The 22171-nt window shown below is 45.6% G+C and overlaps 1 protein-coding gene across 6 annotated transcripts in view; it reads left to right on the forward strand.

Moving 5' to 3' along the window:
- ZMIZ1 (zinc finger MIZ-type containing 1) overlaps positions 1–22171 on the forward strand; it is a 469106-nt gene that overhangs the window by 252589 nt on the left and 194346 nt on the right. For all 6 annotated transcript variants that reach the window (XM_043990032.1, XM_043990041.1, XM_043990031.1 and 3 more), the window contains exon 5: positions 14454–14564. In XM_043990032.1, the coding sequence (XP_043845967.1) occupies positions 14505–14564 (60 nt within the window). In that variant the 5' untranslated portion in view covers positions 14454–14504. The remainder of the gene's footprint in view (positions 1–14453; positions 14565–22171) is intronic.

A 22171-nucleotide genomic window follows, 5' to 3' on the forward strand; every position in this document is an offset into this window, starting at 1 on the left:
AGCCAGGCCACTGGGTCATCTCAGCAGAGCCTTGGAGAAAATGCCTCTTGGGCATTAGGGCCCCCTCTGCCCTCCCATCCCCACCCTCACCCCATGTGGAGAAGCACCTTCCCTTTGGGAGTCAGGCTGCAGAGGAGGCTGCTGAGTGAACAATCTCTGTGCACCATGGCCCAAGGCCCCCAAAGAGAGCTGCTCCACATACTCATGCCATCACTCTGTGTGTGTGTGTGTGTGTGTGTGTGTGTGTGTGTGTGTGTGTTTATCACCGGGCCTGCCTCACACACTGTGTCCATATACTGAATATGTATATTTATAGAGAGATGTGTGTGCATATATGTGTGTCTGTATGTATATTTGTGTGTGTGTGTGTGTGTGTGTATATATATATATATATAGTTACCCCATTGACCTCCGGTCCTCCAAATTCCAAGGACAGGTAATAAGATGATAGGGTGGGAGGGAGGAAAGAGAGAAAGAGAGAGAGAGGGAGGGAGAGGGAGGAGTGCATGAGTTCCTTACTGTGGGCCAAGTACTCATTATACCAATCCAAACAAGCCCAGTAGGTCTTGTCCTCAAGAAGCTTACACTCTAATAAGGGAAGACAGAAGCTAAAACAGAGATGGGGTGCTGGCTGGAATGGGGCAGCACAACGTGGAGAGGACTGGGGAGGGGTGTGAAGGCTTCTGGGCAAGAGAAGACAAAAGCTAGCTCACTGATCAGAGTGAGGCCCACCAGGGGCAGGGCCCAGGTTTCTGCTGGGGGCAGAGGTGGGGGTGATGGAGAGAGAGCCCAAGTGGAAATAGCCCACACTGCCCTCAACAAGCTTGTAGGCTCTAGCCATGGAAACAGGGCATACGTACATACATGCATACATGCATGCATACATAGGAAAGCTTAATCAACAGGGTAAAGGGAGGCCTTGTTCTGGACAAGCTCACCTCTCAAGGCTGTCGCCAAGGAAGCAGCAGATCACTTCCCCTCCTGTCTCTCTCTTCCTTTTCCCCAAGGACAGATATAGTTCTAGAGCAAAGGAGGGGCCGGCATCTTTGGGAGAGCTCTGCATGATGGAAGCAGCCCAGTTCAGTGACTTCTCTCACTCTGTTCCGCTTCTCCCCATTGGTCAGGAATGCTTTGTCACACATCCATCCGTGCTCAGTGTTCACCTGAGATGAGACACGGTTGACTCCTCACTGGCATATTGCAAACCAAGCGACTTCCTTTTTTTCTTCTGTCAAATACACAAACCCTTACTTTCTTTTTTGCCCCAAATACCTGAAAAGTTCCGTGTCTTGGGAGGGAGGGAGGGTAGAGGGTCAGCTGTGGAAGTATCTGGGCACCTCAACTCAGGAGATGCTCGGGGCTGGGTTTTTCCATCAACCCCATCTCATTTTGAGGCAAGAGAGTTGGACACAAAAGCTCAGAATTTCACTGCATCTTTAAAAAATAGATTGTTTAAAGGTATTGGGATAAATGAATAAAACCCAAGCCATGTCCATTAGGGGGTGGTGGATGGAAGCATCAAAAGAAGGTATATGAGGTGGCACCTAGGTGGCGCAGTGGATAAAGAACCGGCCTTCAATTCAGGAGGACCTGAGTTCAAATCCGGCCTCAGACACTTGACACTTACTAGTTGTGTGATCCTGGACAAGTCATTTCCCCTCTGTTTGACTCGGTTTCCTCAGTGTAAAATGGGGCTAATATCAGCACCTACTTTGAAGTGTTGTTGGGAGGATCAAATGAGATATTTATAAAGCACAGTGCCGGGCACCGGGTAGGTATTATATAAATGCTTATTCCTTCCCACTCTTGCCATCTTATAGAAAAGGAAACTGAGGCCCAGAGAGAGGAGGTGTGACTTGCCCAGAGTCATGACTAAATGAATGGTAAAGTTTGGCAGCACTGGGGTGAAAGTGTGCCTGCCGTCTCCCATCTAGTCCTCCCCGCTCCCCGCCTTATAGCCTCCCAGTCTGACTGGCTTCTTGCCTACAGTAAAAAGGGTGGGAAGCTGGAGGCGGTGGGCTAAAACAAGGATTTGGATTCTCAGTGGGCTGCATTTATTCGTGCTCTCCCTGTCCCCCACAACCATGGCGAATCAAGAACTCACTGTCAAAGCACGTATGTGTGGGAGCACATAACCACGTATGTGTCTATCTTCTAAAAACAACCCATCGCTTTGTCTCGCGGTGTTCCCTTTCTGTTTGGGAGGTGGGCTTGGGTTGGGGAGGGGAAAGGTCAGTAGGTTGTCATGTAGCCCAGCATCTTGCAGGAGAGAGAGGGAACAGATGAGGAATATGAGAAGGTGGGCAGAAAGCCTCGTTCCCCAGCCAGTGGCTCCGCACTAAGATTGCATCTATATAAAAGTAAGAACCCAGAATGCATTGAGAGGTCTTGATCTACAGAGCTTGTTTACAAGGTAGAATTTGTGGGTGGCAGTATCCTAGGGGAAGTGATGGACCCCCATGTTACTATATCAGTGTGAGTTATCCTTGTGCCTCTCTACTGAGCTCTAAACAGACTTAGGCTACACAGTGAAAGGAATTCAAGTTAGACATCCAGGAAGAATTGGCCTAGGTTGTAATACAGATTAGAACCTGGAGGAGGAGCTAGGGTTCCTCTGTAGACCTTCCAAGTGAGAATAGACTGGTTGGCTTGGGTAGCATGAATTGACCACTGGAGGACCTTTTCAAAATAAATAAAAATTGGAATTCAATTCATGTCAACGACTTATGTCAGTGTGTTGTATTGTGTTAGGCACAGAGAAGCTTGTTTCTCTGCCCTTGGGAAATTTCAGTGACTTGGCCAGGGTCACAGAGCCAGTGTGTATTAGAGATGGGACTTGCACCCAGGTCTTCCAGAACTCTGAGACCAGTTTTCGATCCCAGACTCCATGGTGCCCCCTTCTGTATAAACCTAAGCTGATGATACGGACTCTGGAAGGGAAATGGGTGGTACATTCCAACCCTTCGTTTTACAGAAAGAGAAACTGAGGCACCAAGAAGAAAACTTCAGCAAGGTCACACAGACAGCAGAGCCAAGGATCAGAACCCAAATCTTTGGGCTATGACCTTAGTGCTATCACCAGGATGCCATGTTGGCTGGCATATTCAGTCTCACCAGGGCACCGTGTTGACTGGCATATTCAGTCCCATGAAGGCGCCACGTTGGCTGGCATGTTCAACCATACTCTGGGGGCAGTGACTGAATATGGAAGACACGGTGCTTGGGGATCCCCAGTGTGGCAGCCTCTTGACCCCTAAGATGGCCCCATTCAGAAGGGCTCAGCTCTGGCTAGAGAAAGGAGTCCTTAGCCCTACATTTACCAGCCCAGGAGGTGTGAAGGATGACAGTGAGTGCAGACACAGTTAATCAATAGCCACAAGGTCAGACAGTCAGTGTCAGTTTTACTACTTATTCCCTGTTAGGGGGCAGCAGCGGAGGATTTGTAGGGACTTGTAAAGGCTTAAAAGGAAACATCAGGCAGCTCTGTGAGACAGGGTATAAGGACAGGGGGGGACGGAGGGAGCTGTCCTTTGGTAGGAAAGGGAGACACCTGCTGGCCTGCGCAGGAAATGCAGCTTGGTAGCCAGTGGCCTTTTCTAGTTCCTGCCTCCAAAAACACAGCAGAAGATGGAGAGGTGTGGGGACCTCATTTGAGCGGACCTGTGGAGCCAGGAGGGGAGAGAAGAGTTCAGACAACAGGGAGGTTTTGAATGTGCTTGAGTAGAGGGGAGGAGACAGATGATGAGCTATCCATTGGCATTTCCTGCTATCTGAAGACTACTGTCCACTACCCGCTCTCCCTCCCATGACTTTCTACCTCTGCTAAAGATGAGTGGTGGTGGTACTGGGGCAGAAGCTCCTCGGCTTCCTCTGGTTCTGCTCTCTCTAGTCATCCCAGGGTGCTGTCCCTGTCTGACTCTTCTGGATGGAATAATAAAAGTGGTGATAGTAGCAGTAATAATAGCTTACATGTCTATAGAGCTTACTGCATGCTAAGTGCTTTACAATTCTTATCTCATCTGATCTGCACAACGACCCTGGGAGATAGGGGTTATTATTATATGGGGAAACTGAGACAAATGTAGGTAAAGTGATTTGCCCAGAGTCCCACAGCTAGTAAGTGCCTGGAGGCTAGATTTGAGCTCTGGCCTTCCTGACTGCAGGCCTGTTACTCCATCTGCTGCTCCACCTAGCTTCCTTTACTGAGTTTTTTTCCTAGACCTGATTTCTAAAGTTGTTGGCCCCACCCCACCCCCAATAGCCAGTGCCAACAACAGCTACCAGTCCCTACCACTTAACTCCAAAATGCCCAGTTCACACCTGCTTTGTCTTCTGAACAATGAATGAAAGAGTGTCTTCTGAATGAAAGAAAAGGAGAAAAAGAAACCTTTGCCTCTTTTCTTGAATCCACTGGCAGGCATACAAAGTGAGGGGAGGGAGGAGGGACAAGGGGGAATGAATCAGAGAAATTCAGCAAAGCCAGTTTTGTGTGCATGTGTCTTCAGTTTCTGTCCCATCCAGCACACTTAAAGTCCTGAATCCAGAGTAGTCACTGGTGGCCTATTATATAATGGAAAGAGTTCTGCATCAGTCCTGGGTTCCAGCCCTTTCCCAATCAATAAAATATTTATTCAGCACCTGCTATTCAAAGCACTTGGGGGATATAAAGAAACAATAATGGCTTGCATTCATGTAATATTTTACGGTTTACACAGAACCATACACATGTAAGGGGTGCTCCTTTTACACGTGGGCTTTTTTTTCTGATGGAAATGGTTTGAAACAAGGACGTTTTTCTCATGTTCAGTCCCCACAACATCCCCAGCCAATAGGTCTTGTGACTGCTTGTTATCCCCAGTTCCTAGATGAGGAAAGGATTAAGGCTCAGAAAAGTCGTGACTTGCCCAAGAACAAACCACCCAGTAAGTGACAAAGTTGGTATCTAAATCTTGACTCCAAATCGTGCCACTGTATTATTGATCATCCTATTACTCTACATTTGTATCATAGCTCTTTATAGTCTCACACATCACTTGATCTTTAAAAATCACCCTGTGAGGTAGGAAGGGCAAGGCAGGGATTACTGTCTCCATTTGAATTAGGTAGGCTCATATGTTTCTTGAATCTTCTATTAGGTTATTTAGTTATTTAGTTAGTCATTTGTTTGTTTGTTTGTTTGTTTTGCTGGGCAATGAGGAGTAAGTGACTTGCCCAGGATCACACAGCTACTAAGTGTCAAGTATCTGAGGCCGGATTTGAACTCAGGTCCTCCTGAATCCAGGGCCAGTGCTTTACCCACTGTGCCACCTAGCTGCCTCCTACTGTCTCTGTTTTAATAATGGAGACCAAGAGAGTTAAGTGACTCACCTAGGATCACACATCCTGTAGATGACAGAGCCAAGATTGAAACCCAGATGTTCTCAAGCATAGTCCAGTAATCCTTAGCTACAGGATCCAAGATCTGAGCTAGCAGGGACCTCAGAGGGTCCCTGGTCAAATCCCCTCATTAATCCATTCATTTCGTAGCTAGATCATATGGCACCCCCAGCAGAGAGTTTATCATCTAGTTGAGGATAGAAGACTAACCATCAAATGAAAAAATAAATAACTTAAAAGACAATATAGTATGAGAAAGAAGTGGGGTTCATGACGAATGCTAAAAGAAGAGATGGACATCCCCATGGCTAGAATGACCGGAGAAGACTTTGAAGCATGGTTCATGATACATTGATGTTGAGCCCTGTGATTTGAAAAGCATATTCACATCCGTATCCTCATTTGCTTATCATGAGAGAGGTGAAATAAGTCATAAATTCTTACCCTATATCGTGGTTGAGAAAATGAGCTTGGGTGACGGGTCTCAAGCTCATGCTTGTCTGCTGGCAACAAGTAGAATCTGAATGAACAGGATAGACTTAGCAGGGTGGGAAGAAAGGGGGAGAGGATGGGGGAATGCCATCAGTAAAGTCACATAGTAGTCAAGCGGGTCTGTGTTGATGGAACAGAGAGTCTGCCCAATGGAGTGAGTGCGAGAATAGAGGAGAGTTAAGGCAAGACAAGACTACACTTAATTTAGAGTGTGGACACTCAAGAAACTTCCCCTCATTCCTAAAGTCTTAGAATTGAAAGGAAAATGGTCCAGCTCTCTCACTTTACAGAGGAGGAAAACCAAGTCCCAACAGGGAAATTTATCATATAGGTGTAGTTAGATAAGAGTCAAGATTTGAATACAAATCCTTTGACTACAAAACCAGTGGGCTGACTCCCAGGGGAATGGGGAAAAGAAAGCAACTAAAAAATGCGAAACTTAAAATAGGATTTCTGTCTGTTATCATTTCTCCAGCCCCAGATGGAAGCCGGATAGGAAGGTCTCAGATGGCCTGCCTTGACCACTAAACCCCTGGTGTCTTCCTTGCTTTCTTCCCCCCTCACCCCAAGGGATTCCTTCCTCCTAACACTTTTCTAGAACACTTTGAATCTCTCTTTTGCCCCATTTCTATACATCCAATCCCCTCTCATTAGATTGTACCTGCAGTTGTCATCTCTTATCTTAAAATCCTCTTAGACATAGTAGGCACTCAATGCTTGTTGAATGGAATTGAATTCCTGTTTCCCTAATTTCCCTCTGATCAGAGTTAACTTTTAAGAAGGTTAACAGAGGGGGCAGCTGGGTGGTGCAGTGGATAAAGCACCGGCCCTGGATTTGGGAGGACCTGAGTTCAAATCTGGGCTCCATAAGAAACTTGACACTTACTAGCTGTGTGACCCTGGGCAAGTCACTTAACCCTCATTGCCCCCACGAAAATAAATAAATTTATTAACTGATTGATTAAGTATTATTATTTTTTTGGGGGGGTGAGGCAATTGGGGTTAAGTGACTTGCCCAGGGTCACACAGCTAGTAAGTGTTAAGCGTCTGAGGTCAAATTTGAACTCAGGTCCTCCTGAATCCAGGGCTGGTGCTCTATCCACTGCACCACCTACTGCCCCTGATTAATTATTTTTTTTAAAAAGGTTAACAGAAAAAAAACAACAAGTTTGTATGTATGTGTGTGTGTGTATAAGTGAGGGAGTTTGTCTTTCTTTGTATGCCCAGCACTTGGCACAGTGCCTAACATACAGTGGGCACGTATGTGCTTTTTGACATGACTTAAAAGAAGGGGGTTAAGCTTGTCCAGCATGATGGCAGAAGGTGAAACGGAGAGCAATGGGTGGAAGTTACCAAGAGACAAATTTCAATTGGATATGAGGAAACGGTTAACTCTGTCCAGAGTTAGAAGAGATTCCCTTCAGATCTAGTAGCTTCCTTGACCCCCCCAAGGCTTTTCAGCAAAAGCTGGATGGCTGAGTGCCTGGCCTGTCAGAGAGAGGCTGCTTGTCTGGGTACAGGTTGGACTGGTTAGCCTCTGAGCTCCCTTCTAATCCTAAGACTCTGTGCTTCTGAGAAAATCAACCCACAAGAAACATATTGTTCCCTTAGTCCCTTTGTGCTTCCTCTCCCACTTTGATCACGCAAGAGACAAACCTATGAAGAGCCTGTTCTATGCCTACGCCACTCCTGGGAGAAAGGAGAGAAATAGCCATGGCCCCTAACCTCGAGGCGTCTACAGCCTAGTTAGGAAGATAACATGCAAATGTTATGAATAAGTGGTGCTATACAATGGTTACCAGCATAGAATAACCACTGGAGAGGTAACCTCTAAGGCCCGACCACCTGAGTCCAAGTCCCTCGAACACATAATGGCTATGTGACCCTGGGCAAATCATTTAACTTCCCATGCTCTTCCCAAAGTTACAGAGAAAGTGCTGACCTGTATTGGTAGAGGGCCTTTTCTTACATAGGAGTTCCCTACAAGTGGTGTCAAACTCAAACAGAAATGGGGGGGCCTCTAAAGCATATGTAGGGACCCCCCATGGGCTGCATCTTTTCTTTTTTTTGCAAGGCAACGAGGGTGAAGTGACTTGCCCAGGATCACACAGCTAGTAAGTGTCAAGTGTCTGAGGTCAGATTTGAATTCAGGTCCTCCTGAATCCAGGGCCAGTGCTTTATTCAGTGAGCTACCTAGCTGCCCCCAGTGGGCTGCATCTTAACGTAGAAAACCACGTGTTAACATTATCTAGGGGGCAGCTAGGTGGCTTAGTGAATAAAGCACTGGCCCTGGATTCAAGAGGACCTGAGTTCAAATCTGGCCTCAAACACTTGACACTTACTAGCTGTGTGATCCTGGGCAAGTCACTTAACCCTCGTTGCCCTGCAAACAAAATAAAACAAAACAAAACAAAAAAGTGCGTCATAGAGGAATTAGTGATAGAACTTTAAAAAACATTATCTATGTTTTGTTGTATTTTTATCTCGTTTGTAAAATATTTCCTGAATCCATTTTAATGTGGTTGGGGTAGCATTGGGAGTATTGAATGAATGTTTGATACCTCTGCCCTGTATCTGTGAAATCACAGGTCCAGTGCCTTTCCCAATGAGTAATGTGGACAATAATAACTTTTAGGAGATCTGTGTGGGCAGGGAGAGTACAGTCAAAGAAAGCTCTTTTAAAGAGATGGACCTTTAATTAAGATAAACAAAGAATAGATACATGATCTCTGAGGGGAGAGCATCCCAGGCAGAATGATTCAGGAAGCCTGGGCTTGCTTTGGGCCATCCACCCCCTCCCACTTAGACATCTCCCCCACTTTTCTGGGCCCTGAATTTACCCAGCCTCTCTTGAGAGAACCAAGGGGCTTTCTTCCTTCCTGTGCCAGGCAGGGGGAAGGAGAGATGATGGAGACAGAATGATTCCACTTCTGGTCAAAGCACATCCCAGCTCTTCCTCCAAAGCCACTTTTTATTCTTAAAGCATTTGCTACCAATACCATCCATTATTGGTGTTAATAGCTATTATTCACCCCATTTTTACACCATTAATCTCTCAAGTTTAAAAATGTCACCTTCTTAGCCAGTGCCTTTCTAATCAGCCAGACATTTTATCCTTTATAGATTTTTTAAAATAGCCCATTATTTTCTACCTGAAAGAGTAATGTTTCTCCTCCCAACCCCACCCTCTTTCCCCCTGTCCCTCCCATTATCTCCAACACCGGAAAGTAAATCTTGACAGCCCAGGCCACCTGCTTCCCACCAGAGAAACTCGCTAGCAGTCAACCTGTCCATTCCCCCTGCTTTCAAATCAGATTGTGGCTAAGGCCTCATGAGTTGTGATTCCTGTTTTAAAAGACCTACGGGGTGAAAATCTCGTTTGGGCTCTCAGTTCCATTTGTAAGTTTGCTGCTGAGAGAGAGATTCTCTCCCCAATGAAGCTAAATTCCTCCTGCTGTAGTTCATTCACTCTCTCTGAGCTGCCTTAGCAAGTGGCATGTTGCTTACAAGCCAAGACCTTGGGCAAGGGTTAATATACACTGTGGAGTCACAAAATCATAGCTTTAAAGCTGGAAGGGATTGTAGAAGCCAGTCTAACCTCATTTTATAGATGAAGAAACTACTTGCCCAGGCGTGCTAGCTGGTGAACGTCTGAGTAAGATTTGAACCCCCTTATTTCTAGCCAGTTCTAGGGCTCTAGCCACTATAGCATGCATGCGTGCCTGCTGTCACCAACAAACTTGGCTTGTCCAAAATTGGACCCTCTGATGTCATCGGCCTTCCAATTGGCTATTTATCGGCCAATCAGTATTTAAGTACCTCTCTGGACTCTGCATTATATTAAGTCCTGTGGAGGATACAGAAGCATCATCCCCAGGCCTAAAGGAACTTGTAGCCTAGTGGTGGATGCAGGGCAGATATATATGGGAAATTTTAACTCACAGTACAAAGGGGTGGGGCCTTGGGGCCAATCGACATAGGACTGAGAGGGAAGCAGGCTGGGAGAAGAGCAAAAAGAAGTCACAAGTCTGAGGTAGTTGGGGCTGAGAGAAGTGTACACTCGGTGTATTCAGGGCACTTTGAACCTCCCCAGTACACATTCTAGCTTTTAGAGGAGCTTTTGTGTACATTTGTATCTTATCTCTTCTAAGCTAAATAGGCAATAAAATTGTTCCCTCCCTCCTCACATTTTCCAGGACCATTTTGTTTGCATCTCATTGGATGTTAGGACTTAGAGATGGACCGAAGTTGGAAAGGATCCAGTTCATCCTTCTCATGTTACACAGGAGGAAAATGAGAAGTGAAGTTACTTGCAGGAGGCATTATCATGCGATGCAAAGTGCATTGAATTTAGAATTAGAGGACCCAGGTTCAAATTCCAGTTCTGTAGCTTATCACCTGTAAGTCCTACTGGTAACAGTTTCTTCCTGCGCTAAATGAGCAGCCAAGACTAGATGAATTAAAAAAGATAGAATAGATAATTTCAGTTACATGAAATTGAAAAGCTTTTGCAGGAAGATAATTAATAAAGTAAGATAAGAAGGGAAGCCATTGCCTAGGGAAAATCTTTGTATCACCTGTCTCTGATAAGGGTCTGCTATCAAGGATATATCAGCAACTAACAGAAATATATAAGACCAAAAGCCCTTCTCCAGTAGATTAGTGGTCAAAAGATATGAACATTTCTCCAAAGAAGAATTGCAAACTATTAACAACCATTTGAAAGAATGCTCCAAATCACTAATCATAAGAGATACAAATTAAAACCTCTCTGAAGATTCATGTCACACCCACCCACAAGTTGGCAAAAATGACACAAGTTGGGAATAGTTGAAGTGAGAGAGTTGGAAGGAGAATGGGTACTCTTAGTGAACTCTTGATGGAGCTTTGAATTAATCCACCCATTCTGGAAAGGCATTAGGAATTATGCAAAGAAAATGACTAGGATGTGCATACCCTTTGACTCAGAGAGTCCCCGGCTAGGCATATACTCCTAGGAGAGATCATTGACCAAAGAAAAAAACCAAAACAAAACCCCACCTTCCTCTTTCCCTATAAGCCAAAATATTTATTGCAGCACTATTTGGTGACCTAGTAGTTAAAGTGCTGGACCAAGAGTCAGGAAGACTTGGACTGAAAGTTAAGAAAACATGAGATCAATCCAGCCTTCAGGCACTTGCTAGCTGAGTGACCCTGAGCATAATTTCTGTCTGCCTAAATTTCCTCATCTGTAAAATGTGGATAATAATAGCACCTACCTCACAAAGTTGTTATACCAAGATCATATACCTTGCAGTCTGTAAAGCACTGCAGAAATGCAAGATGTTATCATTATTAATGAAGAAATGGAAACAAAATAGATGTCCATCTAAGGTGAATGGCTATACAAGTTAAGGTCTGTGAATGTGATGGAATATTACAGTGCTGTAAGAAATGATGAATGTGGTAAAGTGTAAGAAGACATCAACTGATGCAAAGTGAAGTCAGAAGAACCAGGAAAACAGTATGCCCAGTTAGAAGCATGTGAGCAGAAAGAATAACAAAGTAAATGAAATCATTGTGAGATTATAATGACCAAACCTGACCCCAAAGACTAGATATGGGAAAGTGCCACCTCCCTCCTTTGGAGAGGTGGGGGAGTAGGAGTGAGACACCCTACAGAGACTGGCAGGTTCCTTGGATGTGTTGATTAGTTTTACTGAATGGTTTTCTTTATTATAAGAAAAATATAATATAGTTTCCTCTCCTCCTCTGGGAGTGAGAAGAAGAGGAGATATTTTGGGAAATGTAGGTAGTATAAAAGCAAAAGATTTAAAAAAAACAAACAAAACAGATGCCTTTGAGAATTCACTTTCCGTTTTAAATCTATGATCCTATGATATATGAAGATAGCAAAGAGCAGAGCAGGGATTCTAATTCATGTGGAAATGTAATCCCCTTTCAACACTCTTTCCACAATATCCATAGCTATCTCACTTTTGCCCGCATCACACCTTACCCTAGGACATGACACATATCTGTTCACCTTTTTCATCTCCTCAGGTAAAGCCTAAGCTTCTTAAGAACAGGTACTGGTGGTTTGGGGCTTTGGGTGTTTTTTTTTGGGGGGGGGGGGTTAAGTTTTATAGCCCGCATCACCTAATACATAATAATGTCTAATAAAGTTTGATAAATGGGGTAGAGTGGAATTTAATCTTTGCGTCTTGAATGTAATAGGTTCTGCTCAGATATTTGTTGAAGGAATTGGGGCGGGGGGAGATGATGGTTAAAACAGCTTCTCCCTGATCTGGTCCCCAGGACAGACTGAGGCCAATCACCTCAAGCATCAACAATTTAAAGCTAGAAGAGACCTTAAAATCATCTTGTCCAACCCTTTCATTTAACACATGATTAATAATCACTGATGGATGGAGGAATGAATGAGGCTCAGAGAGAGGTTAAGTGGCCGTGGTCATATACTTAGTGGCTGAGCCAGAACTTGTCTACACTTTTTTTTCTGAATCATCACCATTGGGGGGGGGGGCGGGGGGGGGGGAAATCTGAGATGGGAGCATTCTCTTCCCTGAGGATCTGCCTGTTCAGTGCAGGTTAGATGAGAGGAGGGTGGGAAGCCTGGCTGTGTTTGTAAATAGCGACCTCTGCTGGTTATATGGAGTAATCACTGCGTCTTTTGTCTAGACTGAAGCCTCTCTCTTTCCTGAGGAGAGGTGGGAGATGGGAATTCTGGCCTGGGGGATAGAAGAGCCTAGAATTAAGGCATTTGTTCCCCCCGGCTGTCTTTGCGCCCTCCCCCTCCAATCCCCCTCCCTGCTGGCTTGTATTTAAAGGAAGACTCAGGCTTCCTCACCCTTAGTGTTTGGGGACCTTTTGGACAGGAAGGCTTTGTTTGACAGGTCAATACATCTGTTACCCTCCCCCTTAAAACTGGGGACGGGAGCCCTCTAAATCTCATGAATATGTAAATAAGTCCACTTTAATTGGTGCCCAGGGCCATAAACACCCCTGGGGAGAGGAGGGGAGAAGGGAAACTTGACTTTGCATTAGAAAAGGGGGTGTTCCCTCAGGGCAGATTTGGTGGGAGACTGTCACTGTGCCTCCCCTCCTTACCCCTCACTCTCCCTCACCCCCTGGCCCAACGCCTGTAAAGTGACCCCCCAAAAGGTGCCTGTGAACCTCCTCAAGCTCTCCAGTACCACAAACTCTCTTTTCAGTCTTAGGTAATGAGTCCTTGCTGGGCATGGAGCCTTTTTCCTAGCAATATGGGAGGAAACCCAAGAAATAAGCATACAGGCCAGGCTCTCTGGGACCCTCGAGTTTAGCTGGGGAGATAGGAGACACAGGCATTTAAATGCAGGCCCTTATCACCTCCCACTGGCAGCTTCCAAGCCTCTGGTCTTTGCCCCTCCCTATTCATCTGGCATAATATTTCCCAATTATGCTTCCTAACCTGAGGCTTTTATCTTTTCGCTCCCCAGCCAGGGAAATAGGTGGCTTCCTATATCCTTTAGGATACCATTTCAACTCCTAAGGCTAGGGGGTGTTCGGGGACCCTCTACCATCTTGCCACATTGTTCTCCAGCCTTCTTTGTGATTAATCCTGGATGCATACTCAGTTCTGTGATGTGATAGGTTCATCTACCCTAACCCTAACTCATCCTACCTACTCCTGCATATTCATTCTCACCTAGAATATGCTCCGGTGCTCTCTCTCTCTCTCTCTTCCCCCTCCCTCCCTCTTCTTCCTTCCTCTCCCCAGTGTGTGTGTGTGTGTGTGTGTGTGTGTGTGTGTGTGTGTGTGTGTGTGTTTCTTCTCTGCTCCCCTTCCCTCCCTCCCTCCCTCCCTCCCTTCCCTTCCTCTCTCCACTCTCCCCCCTTTTCCTCATCTTGACCTCATTGATTCCCTTTCTTCCTTCAAGAGTCAGCCATAAAATCTTTTCTGTTAGACCCAGCCACTACAGTCAGCTGCTAATGCCTTCCTTGCTCCCTAACTAATCTCCCTTGTATTCTTTTTGTATTCTGCTAAACATGTACAAGTTTTCTTCTTCAAAAGATTGTAAACTCCTTGAGGGTTGCTGGTATTGAAATTTTTTTCTTTACATCCACAGTGTCTAGCACTGTGCCTGACACATAGGCAGAGGACCCAAGTCGGCATAACACAGGAAGAATCATGCTATTCTTCCCCTACCCCAAGGGGGACATTCTAACCCCAGCCGGAGCAGCTTTAGTTGCAGGGGTGGAGGGTGTCAGCAAAGTGCTGGGGGCAAGTGGAACAGGGTACATTTTCTTTCCCTTTTTCAAACAAGCCTTTGTCAAAGCCTATGCAGAAGCTCTGCTTGGAGTCTGCTCTACCTGCAGGTGTCCTTAAGTGACTTAAGGGAATGTGATTACTATCCTGGAGTTATATGGGTTGGGTCTGTGGGATTTTCACTTTAGGGATGTTCCTTGTTCGGGGAAGGGGAGGGAAAACTCTCATAGGAGGGGAGGAAAGGGGTCAGATCTGTCCGGAGTAGCCCTGACTGACAATCTCCTCTCTCTCTCTCTCTCTCTCTCTCTCTCTCTCTCTCTCTCTCTCTCTCTCCCCACAGGCTGGAAAACGTGAATGGCTTTCAGGTAGAAGGCAAGAGGAGACAATCAGAATGAATTCTATGGACCGGCATATACAGCAGACCAATGACCGGCTGCAGTGCATAAAGCAGGTACTACTCAGCATTGGCAGACAATTGAAGAAGCAGAGGTCGGGGTATGGGTGGCAACAGGGAAGGAGAGAGGGTGTGCACACGCAGCTCTCTGCCTTTAGAACTAAGTGAAACAGCAGAGGCTCTCAGATATCTGTGTGGGGGAGAAGGAGATTTCTCTTTCCTAGCAGGGAGTGTTTAGCACCAAGGACAGACATTGGCCCAAAAGGGTACCCACCTGACAGGTCCCATGGTGTGGGACTTGGGGTGGTGGAAAGTTGTTCTCATTCGGTGGGAAGGAATGGACAGATTTGACCTAGATTGTGGCTACCTTCCATCTCTAGACGTCAGAGAAATGCCAGCTAGTGCTGTGGGGGCAATGCTGCCAGGTATTATGTTCTCTTGACCAATCCCATCAACGCAGGATTCCTTGAATAGTAAGTCCTTCTGGAACATTTAAAGTGGAATTTGGTTTAACAAAATGTGCTCCAGAAAGAGCTTTTTAAGAAAGCATCAATTATGTAAATCGAAGTCCATTTATAATTCTTCTGAGATGATGTAGATACTTCCCAAGAGGTTCTAGGACCTTCCTTCCATTCAAGCAATCCCAGGTCACCCCACCCAGACACTTGCAACCAGATCTTCTCCTCTCTGGGCCATTCTCTTCTGCACATGCTTCAGCCTGTCATCGCCTTCCCTGAAACTGAGTATTGTATCCCAGAGGTCGGCTTCCCACACGTCCTTCTTGGAGGGCAGTACGCAGGAGCTCTGTTACTTCCTATGGGTTGTACCCCCTGCTTGTACTAACACAGCCTCCAATCACACTAGCTTCATTTAGCTGCCAAGCCACAACCTTGACTCATTTTTGAGCTCGCAGTCCCACCAACATCCCCAGATATCTATTTTTTTATGCTAACTTTTGTCAAACTTTGCCTACTGAGAGTTGGTCTGCGACTCACCTTATTTCCCTTCCAAGGTCATCAGTTTAGCAGAGGTCTTCCCTTACCCTCACCACTCCCTGTTAGGCAGCCCTGACGGTAATTATAGGACATTGTGGAGGGAGAGGTATGGGATCACCATGACACATTACCCTGGCCTATGAAGGAGAGCACGAGTCGCAGAATATCTTTCATCCCCTGTGTGCCAGGTTTCTCTCATTCTACCAGCAGGATTTAGGCATGCCTCGGAGTGGGAACAGCATTCAATAAAGCATCCACATTTCCCACCCACACTATCTATATATAGAACCAAATGGATGTTTCACCCTGGAGGGTTCTTCAATAACCTACAGCACACCCACAGTAAGCACCCCCAAAAGAAATACTCCCTCATTCAATGGTATACTGATTGTCTTATAGTAAAGGGGGACAGGAAGCAGGAGAAACCTGGGTTTGAATCCCAACTCTGCCGTGTACTGGCATTGTTGACCTTAGGCAAACTGCTTGATCACCTTGAGCCTCATTTTACTCAACTGTAAAATTTAAACCCATTTGATATGGGTTTAAACCCGTTTAATATGAGTAATAATGGCTTTAATACCTTCCTCTTTTGAAGATTGAATGAGATTGTGTATGTAAAATGTGTTTTGTAAACCTTGAAGTGCTATAAAAAATGTCCGTTGTTCTTCTGTTATCTGTGGAATATGTTGTATGCTGCCTCATATAGGAGGAGCTAGAGGGGATCCCAAACATGTGCCCTGAGTTTATCTTGGTACATGGCTGCACAGTCTCAGACTGGGGAGGGGCTCAGAGACCATTGGGTCTCCCTGCACCTTCCCAGGATGCCTGCTATTCCTTGCTTGACAAAGGGATGGATACCCAACCTCCACTTGAAAACTAGATGCAAGGATTCCTTCCCTCAAGAGGCTTTCCCTACACTTGGGAAGACTAGAGAGACATATTTAATTAAGGGGGTTAGAAAACACACCAATAGGCAATGAAAGGCCAAACTGAGTGGTCCAAATTAGAAGTACTGGAAGGTTCCAGAGGAGGAGAGATGAGGATGGATTACAATAGTCTAGAAGGCTACAAGGAGTGTACACACACACACACACACACATATACACACACTTATATATACATACACACACATACACATGTAGGTACATGTGCGTATGTATATACATATACTTGTATGTGCATGTATAAGTATATATTTTTATGTGTGTACATATATATAGAGATATATAAAACTATCTCAATACATGGATTGAAATGTATACATATATATGTATTGATAAGTTACAAAACAGTACATTTCCTTTATAATCCTATGTATTTTATTTGATGCATTTAAAAACATTTATTCAGAGAAGGGGTCCATGAGCTTCACCAGGCTGCCAGAAAGGGGGAGGGCCTAGGGCACAAAGCAGATTAAGGACCCCTGCCCTATACAAATGCCTCTGTTTGGCATCTAGAATCCTTAGGACCTTTGAGGACATTCTTAGTCCATTTGGGGTAGATAGAATATTTTGGACACACACACACAGAGGCAAGATGGTTGAACAGTTCCAAGTTAATAAAACAAATGAAGGTTGACTAAATTATAACTTGACTATGCAGTAGTACTCAGAATAAAGGTATAATCATAAGCATGGGGGGGAGTAGGAGGGAATTGAGGAAAAGTGAAAATCAGAGCAGACTTCCTAGAGGAGGCAAATTTTGAGCTAGATATAGACTTACAAAGAAGATACGAAATACAGAAATCCCTGAGGAAGGTTTTGGATGTGTCCTTTCAATTGGCTGTATTTAGAGTTTTCTCTCACTATGTCAGCTGGCCTGTCATCCTCCCTCCTCATGTTTTTCCTTTCTCTCTCTGTCTCTCTATCTCTCTGTGTGTCTTTTTCTCTCCCTCCCTTTCCCCCCTTTATGTCCTCCCCTCCCTCTCTCTTTTTCTCTCTCTCCTTCCCTTTCTTTTTCTCTCTCTCTCTCACTGTCTTTCTGTCTGTCTGTCTCTCATACACACACACACACACACACACCCTGCCCCAGGCCCAGCCAGCCAGCTGTTTGTCCCTAGGAGAGCAGGGGCCTGCAGGCAGCCAGTGAGTAGAGAGGAGTGAGGGCTGAGCCAGGCCTGGGACTTGGTATGCAAAGCCTCTCGAAGGTTTATACCCTGCGGAATTGAGGGTTCTTAGTGGGAATGAAGGATGTGTGTCCTCTGATTATCATCAAGTAAAGGCATTTTCAGATGCTTGCTCAGGGTCTGAGGAACAGGAAATTGAAGAAGACTCTTTACAGATTGAACCAAGCCCAGAACAGCTTCCCGAAACACCAATTATGCCTCTCCTTGTGGCATATCAACCAGACGCTGCTCTTGCCGGCTGGCTGAGCAGGAGAGGGGGCCCTGACTCCCTGGGCTTCCTTTCTCTGAAGCAGCCTCCTTCCCTGCCCTTACTGCCCACCTCCGGCCCCAGAGGGGCAGCATAAGGCCCAAGAGCCCTGCTTCCCTACCAATGGCAATTCATTTTGGATACTCGCCCTCGTCTCCTGTTTGGCTTAGACTTAGGCCCCTTTCCACTACAGCATCTTTTGATGGTCAGAGCTGAGGCTGTTTTTTGACACCCTGTTTTTAGAGCAGCCTCCAGAGCAGGTAGATAGCCTGCCTTGGGGAGCTTGGAAAAGAAAGATTGGCTTTTCTCCTGGTTCTGAGGTTGATAAAAAAAAAGAACCTAAGCCCTAGGAGAGGGTGGGCTACCCTGAAAAGGGTTTGAAGTCAAAGTGGATGGGTTTAAATCCAGTCCTGCCACCTTCCTGTGCTGCCCACCCACCCCCTGGTCTTTAAGGTGGTATTCTGTAGAGAAGAAAACCTATAGAGTAGATTGAGTCATGTTGTCATTTGGTTGTTTTCAATCGTGTCGAACTCTCGGTGACCCCCATTTGGGGTTTTCTTTTCTTTTCTTTTCTTTTTTTTTTTTTTTTGCGGGGCAATGAGGGTTAAGTGACTTGCCCAGGGTCACACAGCTAGTAAATGTCAACTGTCTGAGGTCAGATTTGAACTCAGGTCCTCCTGAATCCAGAGCTGATGCTTCATCCACTGCACCACCTAGCTGCCCTATTTGGGGTTTTCTTGGCAGAGATACTAGAGCAGTTTGCCATTTCCTTCTCCAGCTCATTTTACAGAGGAAGAAACTGAGGAAAACAGAGTTAAATGACTCGCCCAGGGTCACATAGCTAGTGAGTATCTGAAGCAAGATTCAGTACTAAGTGATGAATCACAGGAGGCATAATCAGGACTCCTCAGTTCTGGTCTCAACTCGAACAAGAACTCTATGACCTTGGGCATATCATTCCCCCTTTCTACGCCTCAGTTTCTTCATCTCTAAAATGAGGGGGTTAGACTGACTCATCTGATATTCTCTCTGAGGCTTCTTCAGTGGTCCCGACTTAAAGATGGAGAGTAATAACAACAGTTGACACATAATACATTGGGGGGGGGGCAATGAGGGTTAAGTGACTTGCCCAAGGTCACACAGCAAGTTTCAAGTGTTTGGGTTCGGATTTGAACTCAGGTCCTCCTGAATCCAGGGCCAGTGCTTTATCCACTACACCACCTAGCTGCCCCTGGACACATAATACATTTCACACACTTTATCTCCACTACACTTCTCAGCAATCCTGTGAAACAGCTACTACAGGTATAGTTCTTTCCATTTTACAGAGAAGGAAACTGAGGCTGAGTCCAACCAGTTAAATGACTTGTCCCAGGTCACAGAGCCAACAAGTGTCTTCAACAGGAACAAGAGAAACTCATTCACCCACAGATGCCAGATTCTGATTGAATCCTTTGCCCAGGGGCATTTAAATTTTAATCAATCCTCCAACATTTATCAAGCCTGCAGTGTGCCAAGCTTTGTGGCAGGTACCAGTGGGGGCCATGAGGCAGCTTGGGGCATGCTTGCTCCGAGCCCGGGGAATCTGATTCCTGTCTCACTCACTCAAATTTGCTGCTTTGAGAGTTCCTAAAGAGCTTTGCTCTGGAAATAGGAGGGGCAGGTGAGAAATTCAGGAGAAAAGGCTGAGTGGTTCTGGGGTAGCCCTCACGCATCTGCTTCTGTTGTTCAAGGCTGGACTAGAGGCTGGTGGTTTCTTCGGAGTACCCTTTCCCTTCCCAGAGAGGAGGCTTATTCCAAAGGTCAGTTGAGCAGCAAGAAATAGTCTCTAGTCAGGGTCAGACCCCACTCTAGGCTCTGAACCCACAGAGCAAATAGAGGCAGAAATGGGGATTTCAATTCAATTTCAGTGCATCTTCCTGGGGCCCCTAACATGCCCAGAGCGCTCTTCTGGAACCTCTTGGCCAGACTGAACAAACTCCCTTTCCTTTTATTTCAACCAGAACATGGCTGTGATTTGGGTAACTACTTACCTTTCTGCTGTTTTAAAATACTTGTGATTCCATCATTGTGTCTGCCTCCTCCGTTAGTCTTTGAAGGCAAAAGCCCCATTGGGGAACTCTACCAATTCAGATCCACACTTTCTCTGCAATTGATAATCTTAGAGAGGGCCCCTAGACGTGAAAGTATCTGCCAGGGTCACACAGCCTATACCTTCTGACTCCAAAGCTAACTTATCTATCCACTATAATCAAAACTTAAATTTCTATTGCACTTGTAAGCTTTCCTAAGTAGTCCTTCAAGGTAGTTAGTATGACTATGAATAGTCCCATTTTACAGATGAAGAAACTGAAGGTCAGAGAGGTGACAACCTACTTGTAGTCAAAGGAAGAGTGAGAACTGAGTTTAAAATCAAGGTCTCCTGCACGCTTTCAGCTGGACTATACTGTCTTCTTGTCTGGCCCTCAAGGATTTCTCCCCCAGTCTTTCTGCAGTGATCTGGTAGTCACCTCCTTAGCTCCTCCTGGATACATTCGTGGCTTCAGTTACTTGAAATTCCTGCTCTTGCCCCATTTCTTTCTGGGTGGTTTGGTTGCCTATAGTATATATTCGCCAGCCAGTGGTTAAGACTGATGCTACCCTTTAGTGAGATTCAGTTCCTTCCTCTCTTGGTCAAGGCCATGTCACAGACATAGTCTCCAACAGCCCCAAGGGGAGAGTTGGTCATCATTCCTGGAGCTGACTTTTCCTCCTGTTTCTAAGCCCTGGGACCCTGCCAGATGCCCCCACTAAGTTCCTGTTTCCTCTCTAAGAGAGGTTTCTAGCTCTCGGTTCATTAGCATAGTAGAAATGATTGACATTGTCTCAACCCAATGGCTGCTCCCGCCTTTGGACTCCAGTTAGCGGCTAGACTTACTTCCCCAGGGGCTCTCTTTGATGGTTCATCACTCAGGTGCCCTCCCAGGGAAATGACTTTTCCTGAATCCTATCATTATAGTTTTATAGCATCAAAACTACTTTAAACATACAGTTATAACAGACAGTTTCCACCTTCTATAAGAAAAGGGTCATTCTGTCACAACCTCCCAGCAGGATTTGCCTTTTACTAGCTCAAAGGCCTTAAGCAGAAGGGATGAAACTCCTGCGTGGCATTTCAGATATCAGTGAGCAGGTAAGGGAGGGATACTGGTGGGGAGGGGAGGCCTTCCAAGATCTGAAAGCATACCAAGAAGTCAGCCGCTTGCTTATCTTACTTGTGAGTCCAGCCCTTCAGACGGGAAACTGAGCTCACCTATGATCATAGAAGGAGAGTTTAAAAGGACCTTAGAGACTTGATTTGTTTTACAGATGAAGAAAGGGAGGCCCAGAGAAATGAAGTGACTTGTCCAAGGTCACACAGGGAGTATTGGGAGTTCTGGGGTTCAAATTCGGGTCCTTTGACTCCAAACCCAGCAAGGTTCCTATTGGGCTGTGCTTCTTCCCCAAGAAGTGCTCGGACTTGGGGCAGCTAGGTGGCACAGTGGATAGAGCACCAGCCCTGGAGTCAGGAGTGCCTGAGTTCAAATTCAGCCTCAGACACTTGACCCTTACAAGCTGTGTTACCCTGGGCAAGTCACTTAACCCCAACTGCATCACTAAAAAAAAAAAAAAAGAAGAAGAAGAAGAAGAAGTGCTCAGACTTGAAATCAGTTCAGATCCAGCCAGCTGGATTTCCAATCCCAGCCCTGATACTTGCTAGCTATATGATCCTGGGGAAATGACTTAAGCTTTTGGGACCTTAAAAAGTCAGTCGGTTAATCAATAAACATAAAGGGCCTACTGCATGCCAAAGACAACAATGAGAAGTGCCTTTGCATTCAGAGAGCTTATGGACTATTTGGAGAAGACATGGAGATGTCTACAAAGGAGATACAAGGAGATTGGGGCCTAGGGGGACACCTCCATAGAATGAGGCATTTGACCTAAGTGGAGAGGAAAGTGACATGTCTGTGTATGAAGAACAAGAAGAAGCCTGGTTAGGCTGGACCATACATAGTGCATGTGGAGGCAAGTCGTTTCCCATGATGCTAGAAAGGAGGATTGTAAAAGTGGGTTGGATCTGTACAAATAAAAACTTGGAAGACATTCCAGGTTGTTCAGTTGTTTGACTTGTGTCTGACTCTAGGTGACTCCATTTTGGGGTTTTCTTGGCAAAGATACTAGGGTGGTTTGCCATTTCTTTTTGCCAGCTCATTTTATAGGGGAGGAAACTGAGGCAGACAGAGGTTAAGTGACTTGCCCAAGGTCACACAGCTCA

This window comes from Dromiciops gliroides, chromosome 2 (genome assembly GCF_019393635.1).
Source record: "Dromiciops gliroides isolate mDroGli1 chromosome 2, mDroGli1.pri, whole genome shotgun sequence".
Taxonomy (NCBI): Eukaryota; Metazoa; Chordata; class Mammalia; order Microbiotheria; family Microbiotheriidae; genus Dromiciops; species Dromiciops gliroides.